The 22,941-nt window shown below is 51.3% G+C and overlaps 1 protein-coding gene across 7 annotated transcripts in view; it reads left to right on the forward strand.

Moving 5' to 3' along the window:
- Positions 1-9,293: 9,293 nt before the first annotated feature.
- The window catches only part of CHD4 (chromodomain helicase DNA binding protein 4), a 32,625-nt gene continuing 18,977 nt past the window's right edge, over positions 9,294-22,941 (forward strand). For 4 of the 7 annotated variants that reach the window (XM_039217518.1, XM_039217519.1, XM_039217520.1 and 1 more), the window contains exons 1-22: positions 9,294-9,396; positions 10,265-10,442; positions 13,974-14,095; positions 14,320-14,535; positions 14,751-14,869; positions 14,994-15,235; positions 15,484-15,611; positions 15,855-15,990; positions 16,143-16,321; positions 16,510-16,749; positions 17,376-17,579; positions 17,699-17,904; positions 18,269-18,400; positions 18,480-18,576; positions 19,647-19,838; positions 20,545-20,745; positions 20,911-21,048; positions 21,316-21,437; positions 21,523-21,696; positions 22,045-22,186; positions 22,273-22,404; positions 22,517-22,634. In XM_039217518.1, the coding sequence (XP_039073449.1) occupies positions 10,343-10,442; positions 13,974-14,095; positions 14,320-14,535; positions 14,751-14,869; positions 14,994-15,235; positions 15,484-15,611; positions 15,855-15,990; positions 16,143-16,321; positions 16,510-16,749; positions 17,376-17,579; positions 17,699-17,904; positions 18,269-18,400; positions 18,480-18,576; positions 19,647-19,838; positions 20,545-20,745; positions 20,911-21,048; positions 21,316-21,437; positions 21,523-21,696; positions 22,045-22,186; positions 22,273-22,404; positions 22,517-22,634 (3,340 nt within the window). In that variant the 5' untranslated portion in view covers positions 9,294-9,396; positions 10,265-10,342. The remainder of the gene's footprint in view (positions 9,397-10,264; positions 10,443-13,973; positions 14,096-14,319; positions 14,536-14,750; positions 14,870-14,993; positions 15,236-15,483; positions 15,612-15,854; positions 15,991-16,142; positions 16,322-16,509; positions 16,750-17,375; positions 17,580-17,698; positions 17,905-18,268; positions 18,401-18,479; positions 18,577-19,646; positions 19,839-20,544; positions 20,746-20,910; positions 21,049-21,315; positions 21,438-21,522; positions 21,697-22,044; positions 22,187-22,272; positions 22,405-22,516; positions 22,635-22,941) is intronic. The other 3 variants (XM_039217522.1, XM_039217523.1, XM_039217524.1) reach the window with 2 other exon arrangements.

The following is a 22,941-nucleotide window of genomic DNA, read 5'->3' on the forward strand; positions in this document are numbered from 1 at the left end:
GTGTGTCTTTAAGCAATAGCTTCAGATGGTGATTTACAGGGGTAAAATGACCCCTGGTGGCCAAAGCAGAGAAGTGACCCAGATTCCTCAGTGATAGGTTTCAAGTAGAGCCTTCCACCATCAGGTGGGAGGCTAGAGCCCTAGGCCAGCCTCTCCGATTGCTCTAGAAGAGGCCTGATGGTGAGCACCTGCTCCATTTTACTTCATCCTTAGGGTTTAAGACCCATGCCCTTCCAGCCCTGGGAGCATCAAATGTGATCATAGTTCAAAGTCTCAGAACTTTGCCCTATCCAACAGAACTGAATTGAACATGGTTTTAAAAAATTGAGTATTTTCATAGTCTTATATGTGAATGGATTCCAAAGTAACAAAACTCACCCAGCAAACATCTTCTAACATACTATATAATTTACTTATTTATTTTTATAATTTTTATAGTTTCTTGTCTATTTCTCCACCCCTTCCCCCCAGATATGATGTAAGGTCCCTGGAGGCAGGGATTTTTGTTTGCTTGGTTCTTTGACGTATCTCCAGCATCTAGAACAGCTCCTGGCACAAAAGAAGTGCTCAATAAATATTTGTTGAATGATAAACAGTTAATTTTGGTGTGGAGTAGTTTACTATCTAGTGGGGGACCATAGAACAAGTCAACAACCACCATTCAACATGCAAGATTCAAGAATGCGGAGTAAGGTGTTAATTTAGTGGGCAGTGGGAAGTCCCTAAAGGTTCCTGAGTGAGGTTTTGCTCACTCTGGCAAACAGCGTGGGATACACTGTAGGGAAGTGAGGAGGGGAATCTAAAGGGAAACGAAGACTGGTCAGATTGCTGTTAAAATTGTCAAGGAGAAGTATGACCATAGCCTGTGGAGGTGGATGGAAATGGGTCCTCTCCCCAACTGTGAAATCTCGGTGGCTAAGTTCTGGTGGACTGTTTCCCCACATTCAGCACATCCAAAGAGTTTCTATCACGAGTATGGAGAGGCAAGACTAGATTAAGGAGATGTGACAGGCAGAGGAGGAATGAACAGAAGAACCTGACAAGTAACAGGCTGGGGAAGTTTAAGAACATCCGTAGTCGCTGCCATTTTCACAGAATTCTCCAATTACTGAGTGCGCAGTAGGATGGAGGTGAGATGTGGGGAAATCCAGAGCCCTTGCCCCACGTCCTGGAGTTTTAGGAAAATCCAAATGAGGAAAATATGAACATCTTAGGTGGAGGGAGAAGAGCATTAACAAGTTTTAAAAGTACTTTCCAGGACCTCAGGGGCGCCTGGGTGCCTCAGTCACTTGAGTGTCCAGCTTCGGCTCAGGCCATGATCTCACGGTTTGTGAGTTCGAGCCCCACATCAGGCTCTGTGCTGACAGCTAGCTCAGAGCCTGGAGCCTGTCTTTGGATTCTGTGTCTCCCTCTCTCTCTGACCCTCCCCTGCTCACGCTGTCTCTCTCTCTCTCTCAAAAATAAATACAACATTAAAAAAATGCTTGCCAGGATCTTAATGTTGGGCTTATTATTATATTATTTAATGACTGAGAATTATAATAACCCTCTGAGTGAGGGATGATTATTACCCCCATTTTACAAATAAAATACCCGAAAGAAGCTTCAGTCTTGAAGGTCACACAACCAGAAAGAGGCACAGTATTCATTTAAATGGCTCCCAAACAACTACTCTTTGCTGTACATTCCATTGTATCTCCCCTTCCTCGGCTCCCCACGTCTAGTGGCTCTGTCACATGCACCCTCCCTGGGTTCCTTCCTCCTCCTTCCCTCCTCATGCGGGCCACCTCTCTTGATGACTTCTCTCACCCTGAATCTGCTGCACCATCTCTGCTCCCTCTTCCCACCACTTCCTCCAGGCTCCTAACCCACTCACCCTCCAGCACACCTTCCCCTTACCTTGGATTCCAATGCAGAACACAATGCAGCTGTATCAGTGCAGAGAACTGGACTCGTTCAGGGTTTCGGTTGTGTTGAGCCCTGAGATGCACCCCATCCGGGAGTCAGAAGGGAGTAGCAGGTTGGTGGAACACCCAGGCAGGATGGCTCAGCCTTTGTGTAGTTAGCCGTGACTCCCCTCCCCAAGCCAGGAGGTACCCAACATCTCCAAGGCAGCACTCTTGATTGCCAGCCAACTAAGCTGCAGAGGGGACCCCCCCACCCCGGTTCTCCAAAGTCTGCCTCCTCTGTTGGATGGTCCCTCCAAATGGTGAGTAGCTGGGTGTAGACACACAATCATCTGTCTTGAAATAAAAAATTCAGGAGAATCACAGCCAAGGTAAGGGGTCTCAAAGAGGCAGAGATGCTTCTCTTAGCCCTGAACCATCTTGAGGAAAATCCCTACTAGGTTACCACCTGGGGTCCCATGAAGGAAATGGGGAAGGGGAGGTTAATCTCACAATAGGGCCTTCCTTCATCATTCTTTTAGGAGACCCTGAGACAGAGCGAGGCTGGGTAGCTCTCACCATGCCATATCCTTTCTGGAGGAGACCGCACTGAAAAGTATAGTTTCTCACACAGGCCTTGGGGAACACAAAGGCTCTCAGAGCTTCAGAACAGAACCAACCTGGGCAGGTACTAATTTCAGCTCTGTCATTTCTTGACAATGTGACTTTAGCAAGACACTTAAACTCTCTGAACCTCTGTTTTCTCCTCTGTGAAATGGGGATCATGGTATTACTTGTTGGGTTGTTGTGAGATCACTGACATCACCTTTGAAAGGCACCTGGAAGAAATCCCATCAGGGGGAGCTCTCTTTTCAACTGGCGGGTGGGGAGGAGAGGCTACTGATGAAGGCTGTTTGTGATGCTCAAGGGGAATCTTTCTGGAGGACAGCAAAGGCTCCAAGGTGAATCCTCATCCAGACAGAGAGCGGCCAGCAATCAGAACCAGGGCCAGGGGCGGCGTGGGCAAGGCACGCTGGGCAAGCGCTGGGTCAAGTAGTAGACCGTTTCCAGGGGCAGTGGCTGGCCTGTTGCCCTCTGGGGGCAGTCTCTCCCCACTAGGCCTAGCGTCCATCCCACAGACAGAGGAGTGGGTAGAAAGGCGCCTGAAAGGGAGAGGAGAGGGGGCATGGGATGAAGAACCAAGCAAAGGAGAAAGGGCAAGAGAGGAGGCTGGAGGGGAAGTAAGGGCTGGGGCAGGCACAGGGTGGGGCCCCGGAGAGGGGCCGAGGGCAGGAGGGCGGGAGAGAGCGCCCGGGAGGGAAAGCGCTGAGAAGGGAGGAGGGAGGGACAGGGAGGGAGACCAGCGGCGCTGACACAGCCTCGATGTGTGGAACGGGCTGGGGTTTGGCCCACAGGTCAGGCGTCTGGCAGTATTATGGGATGGAGAGGCCTTAGGAGACAGGGAGAGTATTATGGGCTGGAACAGCCTTAGGAGACTGGGGAATATTATGGGCTGGTGAGGCCCGGATCCAACTGGAGGCGGGAGGAAGGGGTGCGGGGCGGGAAGGGGGGGTGGTGGTGGAAGGGAATATTATGGGCTGGAGGCCTCCTGCGACCAGAGGCAAGAGTATTATGGGCTGGCAAGGCCTTCGGTGGCCAGAGGGGGGAGCAGCGGGGGATGGCACCGGCTGCATGTGACTGAGGGGGGGGCCAAGTTGGGGGGGTGGCGAGTGGGGGTGGGGGAGCATATTATGGGATAGCTCTTTGTACCTACTGCGGGGACTGCTTCTCCAGAAGATATTATGGGATGTCGTGTGTGGGAGGGGGAGTGGGGCTGGGGGGATTATTATGGGATGGTGGTGCAGAATGGGGAGGGCCTGAGGAGCTCTTCTCCAGCCCCCCCACCCCTTACTCTCTTTCCATCCTCTCTAAGGTCTGCCTTCTCTCTCAAACGGCCCAAGGGGAACACCTGAAATCCACCCCCCCACGCACACACTTTGAGCACCTCAACCCATCCTAGGCATCTCCCCTGACCAGCAGACACTTCCAGGGTGCTCAGGGGGAAAGGCAGCCCCTGGGGAATGGGAAGAAGGCCCCAAAGCAGGGCTGTTGTGACCAGTGGACCACACCTCCCACCTGCAGGGTGTCCCCCTTGGCTCCCTACCCCTTGGGTCACTCTCCTCCCTCTTCTTCCTCCACAAAGTGGGGGCCCTTGATCCTCTTCCCCTCCCCCCTCCCCTCCATTTCCTCTCCAGCTCCCTCCACAGCCGTAACCAGTAAAACAGGCGGCCAGCTATTATGGGATGGCTGCTCCCGGCAGCTCTGCAGGGAGGGGGCGGTCACCGCGGAATGTCTCTTGTGGGTGGCTATTATGGGATGGCCGCCTCTCTTTTGGGGGGGTGGGGGCTAGCAAGGAGAAAGATTATTATGGGATGTGCCCTGCACAGTTGGGTGGGGCTGTCCTGGGTAGGTGAAGCTCTGGGGAGGTGGGGGGGGTGGGAAGGAAAGGAAGGAAGAGGGAGGGAAAGGAGCTATGGAGGGTGGGGTGAGCCCTAGAGCCAGACCTGAGGCCTGGCAAGAGTAACTGGCTGGAGAGGTTCTTCTGTGACAGATGTTTGAAGGGGCCCCTGGGGCAGGCTAGAGCTGGTCAAATTTGAACCCCGGACACCTGGGTCCTTTTGCAGCTTGGGAGCTGCACGGTCGCTGAGTCCAGGGCCAGCAGAGTTGGGCTGTCAGTGAGAATGCCAGCGTGCTGGGGTTCTGGCTGAGTGGCACATCAGAGGGAGTGGTGCTCCTGGGTGAATGCAGTACCCAAGTACTCTCATCTCCCTTTGCTTTCCTGGATTTGAGCCTTAGCTCAGGTAAGGGGGTTGGGCCGGGAGGCTTTGCAACCTTGCAGTCAAACCCAGGAAACAGAGGCTCTGTCGGCTCCTGAGGGACAAATGCCTAGCCTGTCACTACCGCTCCCCCTCCCCCACCACCCCAAGCCCTGCGCGACCTGCATCCTGTCTAGCCGTCAGAATGCACTGTCACTGTGGCTTTTCTTCCCTATGTTGTCTTTCCAATCTCCTTTTCTGATACAGCAGGAGAACACTGGTCCCTTAGACCTCTTCTGTGCAGAGTTTCTGGGGCTTACACAAAACAGAGATGTAGAGAGAGCATGTGCTGAAAACTCCGTGAACAACCCGCTCTGAGTGTTATTCTAGGTTCTCCTGTACCATGGGATGGAAACAGAACTCTAAGGTAACCGGCTAGAGAGGCTGTCCCCCTGGGTGCATTAATCAGGAGATTATCCCACCCTTAGTCTCTGTGGGCCAATCATGCTAGTGGTTTATTTATAATTTATCTGGAAGGGTAGCATGGGGCCAGGGTAGGGAGTGGGGGAGCACAGAAGCATAAAGGCCACAAAAGGAATACATAAACACACACATCCTAGCCGTCTCTGGAATTCAAGAAGAGAGAAAGGGATTCGAACATTCTCCTCGGGGTCGTAGTAGGTAGAAGTGGGGAATAAGATGACAAGGGGATACGTGGGTAGAACTCGCAGGGATCGAGGCAGAGAGGGCCGTGGGGAGCAGAAGCTATCAGTGTGTATATCAGGCACAAAGCTGTGACTACCCAGTTATAAAACTGTCTTCCTGGTGTACAGTACGAGCCACTGTAGTAATGTGGTATGTACATGAAATGAAAAGGCTGTGGGGCAGATGGAGAAATTACAGAAGGGAATTTGACGCCAAGAGGCAGGCTGGATCCCCTAGAGAAAAGGGGAGAGAGGAGGGCACAGTAGGTATCTGGCAGCTCTGTATACAAAGGAGTTAAAAGAAGGTATACCCACATTATGGTATCTTAAGAGAACTGCCTCTTCTCTCCTAAATGAGAAGTACAAGGTTCATCTTTAGTACTCAGAACAGTCATGGGGGAGGATTTGCACCAATGAACGGGGCCCAATCTTGGTGTCATGAGAACTGAATGGGGAAGACTGTGGCAGCCTTGCAGAATGGGGGAAAGGGTCTGCATACCACATGGATGTAGCCAGAGGATGGTCCAGGGAGTTAAGTCAGGCAGGAGTTGGTGGAAAGATGTATCAGCATCACTTTGCTCTGCTTGGAAGCAAGAGATGGTGAGGTCCTAAAGCAAGCTCTTGCCTCTCCTGAACTTATTTCTCCTTGCCAGATCTCCAGCCCTGGGTTCCAGGGGAGGCCAGAATCCTCTGGCCAGGCCCTTTCTCTAGGAAAGTTGGGATTCGAAAAGCAACACAGAGATGGTGCGAGGTTGATCCTACTCACTTTCGATCAGGAAGGCCCTTCCTAGGAGTAAGTTCAAGTTTCTCTTCAACCTGTCCCAGTCATAGGTCTTGTATTTGTTGACCCAGCACCTAGTAAGGCATCCAGCTGGGCACCATGGGGAATGCAAGGATGTGAAAAATGCGCATGAGGGCAAAGACATGCTCTCTGGCTTTGGGGTTTGGGGCAGCCAGGCAGTGGTGATGGGACACTCGTTTTCAGTTGGATCCTGGTTCCCTGGGGATCAGAAAGTGAGAGGTTTATGGGTCCAAGTTCTCTGAGAGCTAAAGGGTTTTAAGATTGGGCTCTTGGACTTTCTAGGTCTGGGTCCCCAAGGTACCTGCAGGATAGACTCAGTTAGGGAACGGAAGGTATATGTTGGAAGGCTACCTGGTGGCATGATTGAACGAAGAAGGCATTATGGAATGTTGACTTGTACTGGGAGGAGGGAAGATGAATATTGTACATCAATGGGGTTTGTTTTGGGATGGAGATTGGGGCAGCAACAAGGTGAGGATGGGGGCAGTTGTAAGTGTGAGACTTCAGGATATAAACAAGAAAGTGGCCAAAAAATACCGAATATGGAGGGTAAGCAGAATTTGGTGTTCAAAAATGAAGTATCTCAAGGAGGAGGCACATGGGGCACCTAAGTGACTTAGTTGGCTAACCGTCCCATTCTTGATTTTGGCTCAGTTCATGATCTCATGGTTTGTGAGTTCGAGCCTTGCATCAAGCTCTGTGCTAAGCATGGATCCTGCTTGGGATTCTTTCCCTTTCCCTCTCTCTCTGACCTTCCCCTGCTTGCTTTCTGTGTCTTTCTCAAATTAAAAAAAAAAAAAAAGGAGGCACATGATATTATAGGATTTCAGTATTAGAAACACTGGATAGATGAACATTTGCTTTCCAATCAAAATCCCTTACAGATAGGAGATATCTTGACTACCCATCTATTATAACTCCTTTTGGAATACCTTCCACCCTCTAGGAGGACTATCAAGAATCTCTACTGCATATGATCTCTTCTCTCTCTCTTTTTAAGTTTATTTATTTATCTTGAGAAAGAGAGAGCATGCGTGCGAGCAGGAGAGAGAATCCCAAGCAGTCTCTGCATGTGCGGAGCCCGACTTGCGGCCTGAACTCATGAACCATGAAATCACTACCCAAGCTGAAATGAAGAGTCGGATGCTTAACTGACTGAGCCACCTCAATGCCCTGGGATCTGATCTCTCCTGAGATCAGTTGCAATTTGTTTTATTCTCTGTAACAGGAAATTGGAAAATAGCACTCGGTAGTTCTCCCTGGACAGCAGACATTCTATCTTGTCTCATAGTTTGATGGATTGTTTATGTTTCTTGAAGGGAGGCATCTGGGGTCCTTGCTTCCCCATGGTGCCCGGCTGGGTGCCTTACTAGGTACTGTGTCAACATCTGTTGGATGAACATGAATAGCAGCGAGTGAGTAGAGGCAAAGCAGGTCTTGGCTCTTGGTCTCTATGCAGCAGGATCCTCATTTCACATCATGGTGGAATGTTCATCCATAGGAGTGACCCACGTGCGTTGAATGGATTACCTGAGCTGGGGGAGGCAGGGTGAGGCGGGAGGAGGACTGCTGGAATGTTGAGAAATTGTCTAAAGACTCTTTTCTGAAGATAGGAGTTTATAATTATTATGGGATGCTGTGGGGTGAATTAAACTTTATGTAAATGGCTCATCTGGCTAGCATGATATTTGATTGGTCTTACTCAAAATTTAAGAGCTGGAGGTAAGTATCTGGAGAATAACTGGATTTTGGTGGGATTGGGTGGGACCCTAGGTTGACTCTCAGTTCCTGAGTGTCTGGAAATGGTGGGATGAGGGAAGGTGGGGTTTATCCTAGACAGCAAGAGGCTCTATGCCAGGATACTGCTTTGGCCCAGAAAGGGATGAAGGAGTGTACAAGTTGGGGTGGGCACAGGGCAGTGTGGGTAGCCTGCTTCACCCTTGTGGCTCTGGGTGTTAGAACAGACTGACAGCCAGTGGAGGTGGGGGAGGTATGACTATGAATATTATGGGATGCCTGGCTGGAAAGGTATAGGGGTGGTGGCTGGAGGTGAAGCACTATGGGATGTGAGGCTGGGTTGTGCTGGGAGTATTATATAGTATGTCTGGTGGACCACAGTCTCCTTGACATTATTATGGGATATCAGGGTGTGGGTGGGGGAGTACAATTATGGGATATCTTTCCAGTGTTAGAGAAAAGGAGATTAGATGACCATCTCTGTAGGGTGCTGATCATTATGGGATATCTCTTTGACAGGGGAGAAGTGGTTATCATGAGCTGTGGAGTTAGAATCAATGTATGAAGGCTGAGGGTGCTGGTGTGAGGATCTAGACCCTAGCCTGAGCTGCCCTCAGCCCCTGCAGGCTAGGGGGTCGGTTATTATGGGATGCCAGTATAGAAAGTAGGAAACTGATTATTACGGGATGTGTGTGGGAGGAGGCCGAAGTGTCCGTTGTTGTAATGTAGTGGGGGGGTGAGTTTCTGACTATTATGGGATATCAAACTGGGGGTGGATGAAGAGTGGTTATTATGGGATGTCTGTGGGGGATGGGGATGAGTATTATGGGATGTGAGGCTGAAGTGCTGGGAGGGGTGCTTATTATGGGATGGCCATGAGAGGGAGAGGTGACGAATTATTATGGGATGTCAGCATTAGGGCCAAGAGTGAAGAAGTTGGCAAAGGATGGCTATTATGGGATGTCTGAGGTGGGGAAAGGGTTAGTTGCAAAAGGTTTGCAATATTATGAGATGTCAACAGCCTTGGCATATAGGTGTATGGAGTGCGTGTGTGTGTGTGGGGTGGTGTGTGTGTGTGTGTCGGGGGGGGGGGGTGTCCGTGTGTATTATGGGATGGCCAGGAGGTGGGTGGTTGCCCGGGTGACACGCGCGCGCGCGCTCGAAGGGGGCGTGGCCAGTGGTTGCCTGAGCGACGAGGGGGCGGGGGTTGCCCGGGAGACCTAAGGAGGAGGGTGGCGGTAGTGGAGGGGGGGTTAGAGTTGGTTGAGGTTATTATGGGCTGTCCGTGGGGGGGCGGGGCCTGTGCGGTGGGATTTCCCGGCCGGTGTTTCGGGCCCTTTAAGAGGCGACGCCGGAGCCGGAGCCATTTTCCCCCCTTCGGCCGCGGCGAGGAGGAGCCGGAGCGGGAGTGACACCGGGCCGGACCCAGCGCGACCTGCGGCGGCTCCGGGGTGAGGAGAGCGCGGGGTTCCCAAAGAGATGCCCCTGTCAGCCCGACCAGCCCCCAGGCTCATCCCTCCACCCACCCCTTCCTCAGACGTCCGGGACTAGCGGACCGCCCCCTGCTCGGAGGAGCCGACCCTTCCTTTCCCTTGCCTGCAGGGCGCCCTACCCCCCTCCCCCGCCCTAAGCCGGCTGGAGTCTTGCTCCCCACGACTCCCACCTCGGGCTTGGTCTCCCACAATGCCCGGCGCCCGCCCCCTCGCCCTTTGCTCACTTGCCCCCCGGGACACGTGGCCCGGCCCCCTGCCCGGTGGGCGCTCCCTCGGCCCCCACGTCCCTGCCTTCAGCCCCCTGGAGCCCTGAACCTCCACGCCCCCTCGGCCCCGCGGCTCCTCCAGAGAACCTGAGTTGTCCCAGAGGACAGCCTTTGGAGAGCTGCCCTGTCTGGGGACTGGCCCCTCCCCAGGCGCAGGGAGGCGCCCCCCCACCCCCAAGTGACCTTGTGTCCCCGAGCGCTTCGCTGCCTGCCGCCTCCCCCGGCCCCCCTCTCCCGCGCCGCGTCCACTCGGACACCCCCCCCCCCGTCACACCCTGCTCAGTCCAGCCCGGTTTCTCCCCTCCCCACGCCTGCACCAGCCTGCCCTCGGGGGCGTCGCTCCCGCTCATCTAGGGGGCTCCAATTGGGGAGCCGGCTTCCGGGCTGCCCTCGAGGAGTGTGGAACTAAGTTCAGCCTGAGTGGTTCGGGTGCCCTGCTAGGGTGGCTGGGATGGGGGGGCCGCTGGTGGTGGTGGGCGGAAAGAGCGGGTGGGTGTGGGGGAGGGGGACAGTGCGCGTCACTGACTGTTCTCTCTTTCTTCCCCCCCTCCCCCGCACAGTGACTCGGGCCAGTGTAGAGGGCCCCAGGCCGCAGGCAGGAGCAGCTGGGCCAATTCCCTGGCCGGGAGCGGAAGGGGATGGCGTCGGGCCTGGGCTCCCCGTCCCCCTGCTCGGCGGGCAGCGAGGAGGAGGATATGGATGCACTTTTGAACAACAGCCTACCCCCACCCCACCCAGGTAACATCTTCCCCCAGGGCCAGGGCAGGAAGGAGGCATTTGGGCCCTCCCTAGCGACTCTGGTGAGGCATGGTTGAGTTTTTCTCTCTCTCTCTGCAGAGTCTGAGGTGGAGGGCATCCGAAGGGAGTGGTTCCCTTCTGCGGACCTCTTGTGGGAGGGGGTGGAAGCCATGTGCCTCCTGGGCTCTGGGACCGGGATGCAAGCTTGCTGCACTGTCTTGTCTTCAGGAATGCTGTGCAGGTCCCCGTTGAGGGAGCTCTCCGGGCTGGCAGACCTTACCTGGTGTGGGTCCTTGGAGAAATGCAGGTGGCTGGGACCGCGGGAGGCAGGGTGTGGGTGGGTGTTGAGGGCTGCTTGTTGGAGGCCAGCCGGGCAACTGTGTTAGCTGGATCTTGTGGTTGCTGCCGTGGAAAGGAGAGAGGGAGTGCTCTTTACTCTCTATCTGATTATTTTTAGCTTCTGATCAGTTACCGGTTTTCTGTGCTGTCTCAACTGTGTGAAGTTTGAATTGCGCTCCTCAGCTGGGATGTAGAGCGCTTTTAGCCTGCAGATTGCTGGAATGTTTCTAGTGGGGAAATGATGGGGGCTAGGGAGGGATGTCACAGCCTGAAGGTTATACTAGGGAGCACCCCCTTCCTCTGGCAAGTGGAAATAATCCAGGCTTTTTTCCTAGAGGCTTCTGCCTCTGTGCAGGTAGTCTGGGGTTTGGGCTGGTGGCCTGAAGTGTTTGTGTAGGTGTGTTGGGGGTTGTTCTGTCTGTTTGGGGGTGGCTCCTTGGACTGGCCAAACTCGTATGCTTATAACCATCTTGCCTGATTGGAGTATCCCTATGCCTGTTCTCAAACGATGATTGATGTCATGCATCTAAGTGGATGTCTCTCTCTCGCTTGTCTTTCCTTTTTCAGAGCCCTTAGCTAAGTCACCCATTTGTTTCCTTGACCTTTCTTTTCCACCTTTTTTTTTTTAACATGCCGTTTCTTTATTCTCTCTGCTATGTTCATTTTTCTTTTAATTCCGGAGGCTGATGCTGGTCCTGTTTTTGTTTCCCGTCGAACATTTTTCACTTCTGCCTTTTTTCTTCGTAGCTCCAGCAGCAAGTTGTGGTGGTCTGGGAAAGAGGTTTCTACATTTGGCATTTTCTGAGTGGAAAGTCTTCGTTTGAATCTGAGGCCTCTTTGGAGAGGGGCAGTCGTGTTACTGAGTCTCCTTCAGCTGTCGGGATGAGAAACTTAGGCTGGAGTCTCATCACAGCGTAGGGCAAGGTGGCAAATTTCTGTGCTGTTGCCCAAGGTGGGGGTGGGGTGGTGGTATTGGTAACCTGATCTGATCCTTTCTGTGAGGGGTGAGAGGAGTAGACTAGTGCTCTCTAGCCAATATTGGTTCCACATCTTGGCTTCCCATTGGGCCTTTGGTCTGGGGCTGTCCCCCCATGTTGATTGGGAGCTGTGCAGGCTCGGAGGGTGAACTCTGCCCCAAGCTGTAGCATGACCCAGTTTTTCCGCTTGCCACACCCCATTCCTGCCCCTTTCCCAAATCTTCTTTTATGTCTCAGCCACTTTGCCACTTGTCATGTCAGCACGTTATCTGCCTGAGAAGTTTGGGGGTCTTATGTGGATTGGTGTCCCCTTCACTTGCATGGGTTTGTCCTTGTGCCCAGCTCCAGCTTTTATGGAGGTGAGGAAGACGAGGAACTGAGAGATGTAACTGATTAGTGATGGGGGCGACTTAGGGATTGCTGGGGAGAAGGCTTAAGAAAATGGTTGTTTCTGGTGAGATCCAGGCTGGTGGTGTTCCATTCCCAAGGGAATGGGAGGGGCTTTCTTGCGCCTGGCCTGATCCTGGGCTGAGTGGGGGGAGGCTGATGGTGCTTTGTCAAGCTTAATGTCTCATGTTCCCTAGTATCTGCTTTGCTCAAGAAGGGCGGAGCCAGAAGCACTTTAGGGCTAGTTCTGGGGGGGTCAGGAGCGAACAGCATGAGTAGGATTGAAGGAAGCATATTTTCCAGCACTGTCCATGTGTTGCTCCTTTTTCCTCAGTGTAGACATCACTCCTATATGTTGGATGGGTGGCTACTTCTAATCTGTGAGAGGTGGTTTAGGACCTATTGCTTGGACTCTTGGGGAAGGTAGGTGATGAGTGGGAAACTGAGTTTCAGAGACTTCTGGTGGCTTCCTATTTCTCAATGTAAATCTTTTGGATACCAAAAATTTGAGGTTTTATGTTCTGACCACAGCTCTGTTGAGCCTTTGTTAAATCTTAGCTCTGATGATTGAAAAAATTATGAGGATTGAGGGGGTAATCTTGTTCCTGTTGTAGTATTACCTTCATGTTTGTCTTGGGTTTCCTTGTCTAGGACATTAGAGTGGCCTCTTGAGAACTGTCATCCCAGAATAGGTGTTAGGAGAAGTGGCATGTGGACCTAGGGCCAGGTAGTAATTTGGGAAGTCTTTGTGAAGGTAGTCTTTCCCCGGCTACCTCTTTCAACCCCACCCCCCTCCTTTGCTACTTCCTGTCTGTCCTATGTTGGCAGCTGGGTGCCCTGGGCTGGCTTCTGCGGTCAGGAGCCATTTTCCCTCTCCTCAGTGGGTGAGGCACTCCCTCCTTCTCTCCACTCCCTTCTCCACTCCCCCCTCCCTGGGCGGGGGTGGCTTAGGAAGAAGGAGAGAGAGGAGGGAGGAGGGAGCTGGTGTGAATGTGTGTTAGTTACAAAGGAAGCTGCCTCCTGGCCTTCTCCTCCCCTTCTGTGCCCCTTCCCACCTATCCCTGCCCAGGAGCTCTCAGTATTACCCTAGGCTTTGTGTGTGCTCCCAGCCAGGGGAGGAGGTGGAGCCAGATGGGAGGGGAGGATGGGGTGTGTGTGTGTGGAGGAGATGGTGACAGCTGGGCTGATTTGGGCCCCTGGGGAGAAGAGGCTACTGACCCAGGAGAAGCTGGGAGGAACAGTGGAGCTGGAGATGGGGAAAGGGAATTCTGTTTGAGAGTGGGTGTGATACGGCTGGAAACTGAGCCTGGGGCTTGGGGGGGTTCTGGTGGGTGGTGAAGGGTGTGGTTCACGGGACCCCTGAACTGATAACCATTTTGGGAATGTGGTGAAAGTGTATTCTTTTGGTTTTGGCCTTCCGGGTGGGACCTTTCCTTCTCATTCCCTGGTTTATAGAATACTTGGTGGCCAGTTACAGGAGAGCTAGACCTATTCCTCTTATTTGGTTAATTCTCAGCAGCTTGATTCAGCTGCACTGGTGAACGTATAGAGGACTCCTGTTGGGGATGAGGGAAAGGAGGCAGGGGTCTGGACAGCTGCCCGAGGTGGGCCTGCTCTGGCCTGGCAGGCCTATTTCGGGTATATACAGCTCTCTCTTTGTCTGTTTTTGTCCTGAGTATCAGCTTCCTTCTGTGGAGAGTATAGCAGTTCTCTTCAGTGGAATCTGGGACAAGAGGTGGGGGAATAAAGTCTAAAGCCTCTGGATTAGGCTCTAACCTTTTGCTATTGATCTTTTCTCTACCTACCTTTCTCTGCCAACTATGTGTAGAAAACGAAGAGGACCCAGAAGAGGATTTGTCAGAAGCAGAGACTCCAAAGCTCAAGAAGAAGAAAAAGCCTAAGAAACCTCGGGACCCTAAAATCCCTAAGAGCAAGCGCCAAAAAAAGGAGGTGAGTGGGTGACTGGATGTTTTGGGGAACAGGAGGAAGAAGGGAGGAGCTCTGTGAAAGGTTGAGGGGCCGGCAGCGGGGAGGGGTGGGGTGGCGGTGGCGGCATTTGTTTCTTCTTCTGGAGTGGTGGGCCAGGTCCTGGGGATGGGCCTCAGCGCTGTCCTGAGGTCAGCATGTGTGTAGCATGTGTGTGTCTGTCTCCCTCTCCCCCTTCCCTGCTCCAGCGTATGCTCTTATGCCGGCAGCTGGGGGACAGCTCTGGGGAGGGGCCGGAGTTTGTGGAGGAGGAGGAAGAGGTGGCTCTGCGCTCAGACAGTGAGGGCAGCGACTATACCCCTGGCAAGAAGAAGAAGAAGAAGCTTGGACCTAAGAAAGAGAAGAAAAGCAAATCCAAGCGCAAGGAGGAAGAGGAGGAGGATGACGATGATGATGATTCAAAGGTACCTGGGTCTCCGTCCTCTTCCCATGCTCGCTCTCAACTGCTGTCTTTCGTGGCCCAGACACCGCACTGCCCCGTAGAATGTTTTCTCTCCTTGTTTATGATGATTTTCTCTCAGCTCCCCTCCCCTGGTCTTGCAGTCTTTTGTTTCATCTCCGTTTCCCTGAGCAAGTGTGGGCGCTGGATGCCAGCTCTCTGACCTTGCTCTCTCTGCAGGAGCCTAAATCTTCCGCTCAGCTCCTGGAAGACTGGGGCATGGAAGACATTGACCATGTGTTCTCAGAGGAGGATTATCGCACCCTCACCAACTACAAGGCCTTCAGCCAGTTTGTCCGGTGAACAGGAGGGCCTGGGGGCTGGGGAAGGAGAATGCTTCTGTAGTTTCTTCTCACTTCTCTTTCTCCCTCTTTTATTCTTAACCTTTTCCCTCTTTGCTGTTCTTGTGCATTTTTCCACCAGACCCCTCATTGCTGCCAAAAACCCCAAGATTGCTGTCTCCAAGATGATGATGGTTTTGGGTGCAAAGTGGCGTGAGTTCAGCACCAACAACCCCTTCAAAGGCAGTTCTGGGGCATCAGTGGCGGCGGCGGCGGCGGCTGCGGTGGCTGTGGTGGAGAGCATGGTGACGGCCACTGAAGTTGCACCACCTCCTCCCCCTGTGGAGGTGCCTATCCGCAAGGCCAAGACCAAGGAGGGCAAAGGTGAAATGGGACCCAGTGGGACTATGTGGGCTTGGGATATTGAAGACCGAGAAAGCGTGGTGATGCTATTTTGTCAGCCTCAAGATAGAAGTGGGAGGGAGGAATGAATCTTGGATTTAGGCGGGAAGCTTGGGAAGCTGGACACAGGGAAACCAGCTTAGGTGGAGGCCACTTTACTGTCTTTCCCATTTTCTGCCCTTTACTGTACATTTGGATTGTACGATCTTATTGCGCTCTTCTGGTTTTAGGTCCCAATGCTCGGAGGAAGCCCAAGGGCAGCCCTCGTGTACCTGATGCCAAGAAGCCTAAACCCAAGAAAGTAGCTCCCCTGAAAATCAAGCTGGGAGGTTTTGGTTCTAAGCGTAAGAGATCCTCGGTGAGAGCCCAGGCCATCCTGTCCGGGAGGGTGCCGTGTCTGATAGGGCGCCACCTTGTTGGGGTCCAGCCCTCACTGTAGGCATGTAAGAATGGGGAGAGTTGGCCACAGAACAAGGGGACTAGGCTCCTTATATGATAGTTCTTGCTGGGATTCTAGCACCCCTAGTAAAAGAGGAGTCCTTTCCCTAGCACTCTCCTTCACGTTGGTTTTAACCTCTGACCTCCTTTTTTATTCTGCCAGAGTGAGGATGATGACTTAGATGTGGAGTCTGACTTCGATGATGCCAGTATCAATAGCTATTCTGTTTCCGATGGTTCCACCAGCCGCAGTAGCCGCAGCCGCAAGAAACTCCGAACCACTAAAAAGAAGAAGAAAGGTGTGTTTCTTTTTTGTATCTGTGTGTGATGGGATGGGGTAGGGATGACTGGGGAAGAATCTCCCTAAGGAGATGGGAGTTGGTTTATTTTAGAGGGGGTGGGGGGAGGTAGTTTTTTTCTAATAACTGGGCTTTCCCTCTTCCTTGCCTAGGCGAGGAGGAGGTGACTGCTGTGGATGGTTATGAGACAGACCACCAGGACTATTGCGAGGTGTGCCAGCAAGGCGGTGAGATCATCCTGTGTGATACCTGTCCCCGAGCTTACCACATGGTCTGCCTGGATCCGGATATGGAGAAGGCTCCCGAGGGCAAGTGGAGCTGCCCACACTGTGTGAGTACCTGGCCATTGCGGCTTTTTGGAACCCTCAAGAGAAAGGGTGGGGTGATAAAGATCTTTCGGGCTTGGGTGGTGTTGCTGGTGTGGACTTTGGGAAACATTAAAAAAAAATGATGGGTATGGTTCAGACTTGGGTGGGTGGGTGGGGGTGGTAATAACCTGACTCTGGACTTTTACTGCAGGAGAAGGAAGGCATCCAGTGGGAGGCTAAAGAGGACAATTCGGAGGGTGAGGAGATCCTGGAAGAGGTTGGAGGAGACCCTGAAGAGGAGGATGACCACCATATGGAATTCTGTCGTGTCTGTAAAGATGGCGGGGAGCTGCTTTGCTGTGACACTTGTCCTTCTTCCTACCACATCCACTGCCTGAACCCCCCACTTCCGGAGATCCCTAATGGTGAATGGCTCTGTCCCCGTTGTACGGTGAGTTACGGATCCCAGCCAGGGTGGGAGGTGTGGGTAGTGTAGTCTAGCAGAAGGGTTTACCTCTTCTATATGTAGACATTAGGAGGCTGAGGTGCAGGAGAGGTCATTGGAGAGCTATATCTTTTAGCCCTGAGACCCGTATTTTCGTTTCTCACGCAGTCTAGGGATACTTTTGTCTGGGAAAATGTAGGACTAACTTTGAACAGAGTTGCTAATTCTTTGCCAGCTCTCTTAAAGGGGGGTAGAGCAGTGTTCTTCCGGCCTAGAGCATCCATTAGGTCTTGGTAGTTTAGAATGGTTTAATAGGGTCACTTAATTGCTTTTCATTTGCTCCATAGAAGAGTTCTAGGCTCTGGGTCTGTGAGTTTTCTATGCTTTCTTTGTTCTGAGTTACTGTTAAAGTCTAGCTCTTGGGCTTATTAAGCATATAGAGTGATAGTATCACCCAAATCGTGGATGAAGTCCAGAAGTCCAGAAGTGGAGAGAGGGAATTCTGTTATTCTTCACTAGAATGGTTCTTCTTAAAATGAGAAGTATTATTTTAATAATAATATTGAGGCTGTGGGCTATATCATTTCCTCCCCTTGGTAATGATTTGGTGTTGAATCATCTTTTCCTCTCAGTGTCCGGCTCTTAAGGGCAAAGTTCAGAAGATTCTCATCTGGAAGTGGGGTCAGCCACCATCGCCCACACCAGTGCCTCGGCCTCCAGATGCTGATCCCAATACTCCCTCCCCTAAGCCCCTGGAGGGGCGGCCAGAGCGGCAGTTCTTTGTGAAATGGCAAGGCATGTCTTACTGGCACTGCTCCTGGGTGTCTGAACTGCAGGTAAACCTGGGATGGGCTAGAGATCTGGGGGCCACAGTGGACACGGTCCTGAAAAACAGCCTTGTGGATGGAAGGAGTGAATACCTCTCCTCAGTGACTTAACCTCTTTCTGCTTGCAGTTGGAGCTGCACTGTCAAGTGATGTTCCGAAACTACCAGCGGAAGAATGATATGGATGAACCGCCATCTGGGGACTTTGGTGGTGATGAGGAGAAGAGCCGAAAGCGCAAGAACAAAGACCCTAAATTTGCAGAGATGGAGGAGCGCTTCTATCGCTATGGGATAAAACCTGAGTGGATGATGATCCACCGAATTCTCAACCACAGGTACCCGTGGAGCCGGGCCAGGCTGGTGGTGGTCTTGGGTGTGCTGGAGGTAGGCGGCATATCCATTAGGAGACTGCTGCCAAAGGGATGTTAACAGTAACTTAAACGTGGAAGAGATGTGTGCTCCATATGTTATTATTAACTGACTGAATCCTGGTATTTGAACCCTAAGAGAAGACTGTAGGTTAGATGTAATTTTAAGTCCAGAGACTGGTACGGTAGAGACTCCATGTATGTGATATCTGGCCTTCTAGAAGTCTGTTTGGAACATACGATCCTGGCAGTATTTGAAAATGAGGCTTATTTAGGAGGAGAGGAGTGTGGCCTTCTGGCTCTGAAGATTTTTTTCTCTTTGAACTTGCAGTGTGGATAAGAAAGGCCATGTCCACTACTTGATCAAGTGGCGGGACTTGCCCTATGATCAGGCATCCTGGGAGAGTGAGGATGTGGAGATACAGGACTACGACCTGTTCAAGCAGAGCTATTGGAACCACAGGTGGGTGACTTTGGTGAGGTGTGGAGTGGTTCCTACTGAGAAGGACCTTAGGCAGCTTTGTGTTGTCTGTCTTCTTTAGGGAGTTAATGAGGGGTGAGGAAGGACGACCAGGTAAGAAGCTCAAGAAGGTGAAGCTGAGGAAGTTGGAGAGGCCTCCTGAAACTCCAACAGTTGATGTGAGTTGGGGCAGAAGAGGGAGGGCACGATTTGTTGGGTTAGATGATGTATCTTGTGTGCTCCAGTCTATTAATGGCACTCTTAGTAATGCTCTACCAGTAGGAATTTTAAAGCTCGAATACTTCCCCACTTCTCCACATCTTTGTGAACCAGAGAAATACTAGGGTCATTTTTTCTTTGCATCATCAGAAAAATAAAAACATAGGATGTGTGTTTTCTGTGGTTGAGAAAAGTGTTAAGAAACTTGTGTTGGACCTTGGGTCTTCTGACCCTTAATTCAGGGCTCAGTTCCTTTGGGTTTTATTTGTGTAATATTTTTTCTTAAAAATTTTTAATGTTTTATTTATTTCTGAGAGAGAGAGAGCGTGTGAGCAGGGGAGGGAGAGAGAGAGAGGGAGACACAGAATCTGAAGCAGGCTCCAGGCTCTGAGCTGTCAACACAGAGCCCGACACGGGGCTTGAACCCACTATGAGATCATGACCTGAGCTGAAGTCAGATGCTTAACTGACTGAGCCACCCAGGTGCCCCAATGTGAGGACTGTTAAGGTGAAAAAAAATGACTCTAGGGGGAACATAGGATTATTTACCTGGTGGATCTTGTATAGCAGAATTATTGTATTGCTAGTGAGGCTATGATGAGTCATTTGTGAACTTGTAAGAACAAGACCTCTGACTGCCTGATAGGTTTTAGTTGCCTTGCTTCCTGGCGCATACTAAATAAAACACAAAATTATAATAGCCATTAAGGATCTTTTTCCCCTATAATTTTTTTATGTTTATTTATTTTGATAGAGGGGGGGAGGGAGGAACAGAGAGAGAGGGGAAAGGACCCAAAGCAGGCTCTGCGCTGACAGCAGAGAGCCTCACGTGGGGCTCAAACCCACAAACTGACATGACCCGAGCCGAGGTCGGATGCTCAACTCACTGAGCCACCCAGGTGCCCCTTCCCACAATGCTTTGTGGCTCTTGAGGATCTAGTGAGGATGTGTGAAGAGAGGAAGCAGCTGCTGTCTTATGGAAGGGAGGGGGTTCCTGGCTGGCTCTTCACTTCTTCATTTCATCCTTCAGCCAACAGTGAAGTATGAGCGACAGCCGGAGTACCTGGACGCGACAGGTGGAACCCTGCACCCCTATCAGATGGAGGGCTTGAACTGGTTGCGCTTCTCCTGGGCTCAGGGCACCGATACCATCTTGGCTGATGAGATGGGCCTTGGGAAGACTGTCCAGACAGCAGTCTTCCTCTATTCTCTCTACAAGGAGGTAGGAGAGTTGGGGCCGTGAGGTTTTTGTGTGTGGATAAATTTTGTGTTCCTGCTCTTTTTACACTCTGAGGGGAGAGAAAAAAGGAAAAAAAAATTGGTCACAGACTTTGAAGAACATTGTGGGATTACACTAAGATACAGACATGTCTTCTTTATTTTAATTTTTTAAAAGTTTGTTTCTTTGAGAGACAGCTTAAGTTGGGGAGGGACAGAGAGGAAGAGAGAGATAATCTCAAGTAGGCTCCACGCTGCCCGCTCAGAGCTCAACGTCAGGCTTGAACTCATGAAATTGAGACCGTGACCTGAGCTGAAACCAAGCGTCAGATGCTTAGCCCACTGAGCCACCCAGGCACCTCTAAGATAGACGCGTGTACACAGAGGCACATTGAGTGGACGGAACCTTGGGTAGAATCAGTGGTGGATGCATAAGAGTCTCAGTCCTTGGGCTGAGTTGAGCAGCATTGTGGGTGGAATTAGCATGGAAAGACTTCCCGGAAGGAGTCGAGTTTTAAACTCTCTGTAAAGGTGGGTGTGACTTTGTGGGAAGGAGCGGGCAGGACGTTTCCGTATGCAGAGAAAGGTGAGAGTAGGAGCAGCCGCACACGTGCCCGCCCTCAGCTGGTCCTAGGGTAGAGGTGGGTGCGGGGCCGGCCTTGTGTTGGGGCCCTCAGCCCTTATTCCGCCACTTCTCTTCTTTCTCCAAGGGTCATTCCAAAGGCCCCTTCCTAGTGAGTGCCCCTCTTTCTACCATCATCAACTGGGAGCGGGAGTTTGAAATGTGGGCTCCAGATATGTATGTGGTGACGTATGTGGGTGACAAAGACAGCCGTGCCATCATCCGAGAGAATGAGTTCTCCTTTGAAGACAACGCCATTCGTGGTGGCAAGAAAGCCTCTCGCATGAAGGTATCTCACCGGGAGGGAGACCACCCTAGAGAGTTGCTGCTGTGGGCTTAGTCTGCTTAGGGTGGGGTGAGGCAGAAGGATACCAGTTGGGAGGAGGGAGAGTCCCTTGGGCTTGCCTGCACTGGAGGAGTTGAACACTAGTGACCGAGTTGCTTCCTTGTGCAGAAAGAGGCGTCTGTGAAATTCCATGTGCTGCTGACATCTTATGAGTTGATCACCATTGACATGGCCATTTTGGGTTCCATTGATTGGGCGTGCCTCATTGTGGATGAAGCGCATCGGCTCAAGAACAATCAGTCAAAGGTGAGAGGGGAGGGAGGGAGGTCATGGCCTCCAGTTTTAGTTTTTTAGTGCCACTTACTCATTAAGGGGAGACCTAGGAGAGGAACAGGTCAAATGGTTTTTGCATTCCTTCCTCACTGATACTCCCTGGTGGCCAGACCTTAAAAGGGAGATGGAAATGGAGGGGAGGTGGCAGCTTCACCATTGGGCAGCAAAATGCTCAGTTTTCCAAAGGTATACTGGAGCCCCCTTTTCATTGAATTTTATCTTCTCCATCTGCTTCTCCAGTTCTTCCGGGTCTTAAATGGTTACTCACTCCAACACAAGCTGTTGCTGACTGGAACTCCATTACAAAACAATCTAGAAGAGTTGTTTCATCTGCTCAACTTTCTCACCCCAGAGAGGTTCCAGTAAGTGTGTGTTTATCCGTAATCAGCTGATAATTCTGCTTCTAATTCTTCTGTTGCCCATTGACTTTCTTTTCTTTTTCTGAAGCAATTTGGAAGGCTTCTTGGAAGAGTTTGCAGACATTGCCAAGGAGGACCAGATTAAAAAACTGCACGATATGCTGGGCCCTCACATGTTGCGGCGGCTCAAAGCTGATGTGTTCAAAAATATGCCATCCAAGACAGAACTGATTGTGCGTGTGGAGCTGAGCCCTATGCAGAAGTGAGTCAGAAGGGACAGAAGCACTGACTTCGTTTTGTGGTCAGACATCTACTAGTCTGCAGTGTTACCCCTCCCTGTATCCTGCTCAAGGCCTCTGGTGATAGGACCGAGCAAAGTTCTACAGAAACCTGATAGGTTCTAGTCATAGGTCTTATTTAAACACCTTATTTAACGTGATGGTGTTTGTGCTGTTGGTGTTGGTGGTGCTTCTTAGGTTTGCTTAGTCCTGAAGTGAGATATGTTGGCAAGAAGATCTCAGACCTTGGGACTGTCCTAGGAGTCATATAAAGGTTATGAGTCCTATGAAGCCTCTTGAATCTGACTTATTTTTCTGTCTTGCCTGTGTAGGAAATACTACAAGTACATCCTCACTCGGAATTTTGAAGCACTCAATGCTCGAGGGGGTGGCAACCAGGTGTCTCTTCTGAATGTGGTGATGGATCTTAAGAAGTGCTGCAACCACCCGTATCTTTTCCCCGTGGCTGCCATGGTATGTTGTGCCTCCTCTCGTTCTTCACTGGGTTGCGCTCGCTCCCTTTTGTTCAACATTCTTCTGTTTTTCGCTTTTTTCCTCAGGAAGCCCCTAAAATGCCTAATGGCATGTATGATGGCAGTGCCCTAATCCGAGCATCTGGGAAGTTATTGCTGCTACAGAAGATGCTTAAGAACCTGAAGGAGGGTGGGCACCGTGTACTCATCTTCTCTCAGGTATTGTGCAGGCTGAGCTGAGAGCTTTGGGAGGAAGCAGTAGACAGCCCTCAGCGACATGAGGAAAGCAGTTACCACCTGGCTCCCCTTTAATTAAACCGTGCTTTTCCAGATGACCAAGATGCTGGACCTGTTGGAGGATTTCTTGGAACATGAGGGTTATAAGTATGAACGTATTGACGGTGGGATAACTGGGAACATGCGGCAAGAGGCTATCGACCGCTTCAATGGTAAGAGGGAAGGAGCCCCTTCGATCCAGGAATTCTCATTGACTCCTGTCTTTGGATGGATCCCTTGTTCTCCTGTATCTGCTTTTCTGGGTGGTTCTTTTGAGTTTTTTATCAATTGATATGGAAGATAAAGCTTTTGAATCCGTGATTGGAAGAATGTATTGAACTATTTCTAGCAGATTTTTTTTTTTTTGTTGGAGTCTTTGTTCTTTCTGCTGGAAGAAGAGCATTTTATTTTACCCTCTTCAGTGTATCTGGAGGCCCACAGAGGGAGCAGGACTTACCCAAACTCAGCAATTTCGTGACA

This window comes from Hyaena hyaena, unplaced genomic scaffold, assembly GCF_003009895.1.
Source record: "Hyaena hyaena isolate Hyena2069 unplaced genomic scaffold, ASM300989v1 scaffold_700, whole genome shotgun sequence".
NCBI classification, from domain to species: domain Eukaryota; kingdom Metazoa; phylum Chordata; class Mammalia; order Carnivora; family Hyaenidae; genus Hyaena; species Hyaena hyaena.